General features: G+C 41.8%; 1 protein-coding gene across 1 annotated transcript in view; it reads right to left on the bottom strand.

Annotated features, from left to right (window-relative positions):
• The window catches only part of LOC111950473 (protein kinase 2-like), a 38108-nt gene that overhangs the window by 26676 nt on the left and 8707 nt on the right, over positions 1-2725 (bottom strand). Inside the window, exons 3-4 of the mRNA XM_070434290.1 lie at positions 1696-1751; positions 58-209 (exon numbers count right to left, since the gene is read on the bottom strand). Of these exons, the coding sequence (XP_070290391.1) occupies positions 58-209; positions 1696-1751 (208 nt within the window). The remainder of the gene's footprint in view (positions 1-57; positions 210-1695; positions 1752-2725) is intronic.

Raw genomic sequence — 2725 nt, 5'->3', positions numbered from 1 at the left:
CACACACACACACACACACACACACACACACACACACACACACAGAGACAGACTTACCAGAAGTTGACAAGGAAGGGATGCTCGAGGTTCCGCATGATCTGCATCTCCTTGAAGACATTGCGGACCTCGTTCCGTTCCACACACTTCAGTTTGTTCATGTACTTCATGGCGTACATTTTCTTTGTGTCCTTTTTCTGCACAATGCACACCTAGAGAGAACAGACAATAGCGGAGCGTTCATCATGCTATCAACTGAGTATACTGAATGTGTTTCTTACTGACCATTGCCGTGTTGTTTTACTTATATGTAAACTCAAGCTGTAAGAAAGCGCATCCACAGACGGTGAAAGTTGAAAACAACTGTTCTATTGCAACTGTAACTATGCGCCAGAATTACCTGACACGTGAAAACAGTCACAACATGAAATGTCGGTACAAATTCATAATTGTCGATAGACAATTTGTTCGTTCGACATGCTGGGACCTTTTTGTGTTTGTAAAATGAATTAATCGATAAATGGCGGTGGAATACTTTTATTCGTAAATATTGATATAATAACCATCATATCTAAGTGAACTTGGAGTCATGTGATGATATGTTGTGTGGTCCTCCCACTACGACTCGGAAAACCACGTAGTTTATTAGGCTACAGATTAAGGCTGGTGAATGTGCAAGGTGACAATAAATATTGAGGGTCTGGTGACATGATGATCGGCTGCTTGGTTACCGTTTAATGAATATAAACAATCTTGCACTTATCCATAATAATCTAATGTAGGCTAGCCTACCGTTTCTGCAARCTGTTGGCTAGAGCCCACGTGCTAAGTTCAGAGTGTGGACATTTTTGTGACAAATCATCTGTAGAGTTGAAATTGTGATGGAAACCCAATTAACTTGTATTTTTTTATTTGGTACAAGGGAATTTAACCGCAAAAGTTCCTTCTATGTGCACTACGTCATYACTCACAGCCTTTTATCCGCAACAAGTCAATTTGATGGAACACACCTCTGATGGGAAAATTGCATGTTGTTTTTGTGGACATTTTTGAATATTTACGTTAAAATCTGTCGCCAATTGGATGGAAACCTRGGTTCCCCTTGTCAAGACAAAAAAAAGATGATTTAATGTGTAGATATCTAGTTACATAATAATAGCCATTTAGCCAACCATAATAGCAGCTTCAATACAGCCTGCAACAGACTAACCATTCACCAGGACTGATACAGATGAATTGCTCTAATAATTTGTGCTGGTGGTTTACTGTACATGTATTTTCAAGACAATAAGGAAGTGTTTAAAGTGATCTAAGTGAGTGATTAGACCAGTGGTTCGCAACCTTTTTCGGTTACTGTACCACCAACTGAATTTTGCTCTGTCCAGAGTACCCCTGAAGTACCCCCTCGTGCATTTTACCAGTCAGCCAATGGTCTCATGAGTCTTCTCACCTACCCCCAGGTGTCCTAGTACCTCTGGTTTGGAACCACTGGTCTAGACCACTGGCACAGTTCATCAAGAGAGCTCTGATCAAATCCAATTACTGAACATCAACCATGCCCTTTAATTAGACTTATCTGAGATGCTAGGGCTAAATTCTGTCCTGAAACTAAATGGTGTGTGTGTGTGTTTGAATGATAAGAAGGTCACTTAGTAGGTAGCTGCTCCTTGACTCAGCAATTTACTAAAATAGACTTACCTTCCCGAAACTTCCTTTCCCGATAGCCCTTAAGATTTGGAAGTGATCGAAATGAACTGTGGAAAAAGAGGAGCATCTGCTCATTTCCATATCAGGAAACAGCATCACATTAAATCACTGTCTTGTTTCTGAATAATGAATAAAGTAGGTATGAGAATATCAAATGCCAATGAAATGACATTAAAAATAATTTACAGTCAGTGTCCTTTTTAAAAGCCCATGAGGTAGCCTTATAGACTAATATGTAAAAGGTTCTAAACAGGAAGTCAGCTGTTTCATTCAGCTCATTATAATAATGCCACAATCAGGTGCAGACAGACTGCCCCCTTGATATAAAATGAACTTGGGGAGAGAAACTAGAGGCAGTTTACATTATAGCCCAGAAGAAGACAACACGCTTTTACAAAAAAAATGTAAAGACGTTGCATGTTTTCCACTGAACAAAATAAAAATTTTCGTTGACTTTCAGCACTTTCCTGCTCTGAGCCTTAAATTTACACACTCTCCAATTGGAGACAGTTGTGGCCTATTTTCACAGCCATGGTAACAGGGACAGAAGGTTATCCCTCTCTCTTTCCACCGTCTCCCTGGGTGCCGTGCAGCTGCCGCCCACTCTCTCACTCTCTGTCCCCCTTCATGTGACCTGGCCGGTGTACCCCCCCACCGAGCAGCAACACCCCACATCCCGTCGGAGCAGATGGATTGGATGTGACAGTTAATTATATGTTCTGTTAGTCATGTATCAGTGGCACTTCCCCTCTCCGCTAGTTGTGCTTCACTGTTTACCAGCCCTGCTATTAAAGAAGCACATGGGGCTTCCTCTCTGGAGTGGATATATCATAATATCCCTGGCTTCAGGCTCTGAGCCTAACTGGATGTGATGGGGGCTTAGGGTAGGACAGCTGTGGTCTGACTAGGAGGAGACAGCAGAGCAGTCATGTTAGGTGCAAAGAGGCTGCAGTGTCAGTTAGTTACTCTGTCTCTCTGTCTATATCGCTGTCTGTCTGTCTGTCTGTCTGTCTGTCTGTCT

This window comes from Salvelinus sp. IW2-2015, linkage group LG23, assembly GCF_002910315.2.
Source record: "Salvelinus sp. IW2-2015 linkage group LG23, ASM291031v2, whole genome shotgun sequence".
Classification (NCBI taxonomy): Eukaryota; Metazoa; Chordata; class Actinopteri; order Salmoniformes; family Salmonidae; genus Salvelinus; species Salvelinus sp. IW2-2015.
The sequence above is the reverse complement of the archived record's forward strand: the minus strand, read 5'-3'. Positions and strand labels throughout refer to the sequence as shown.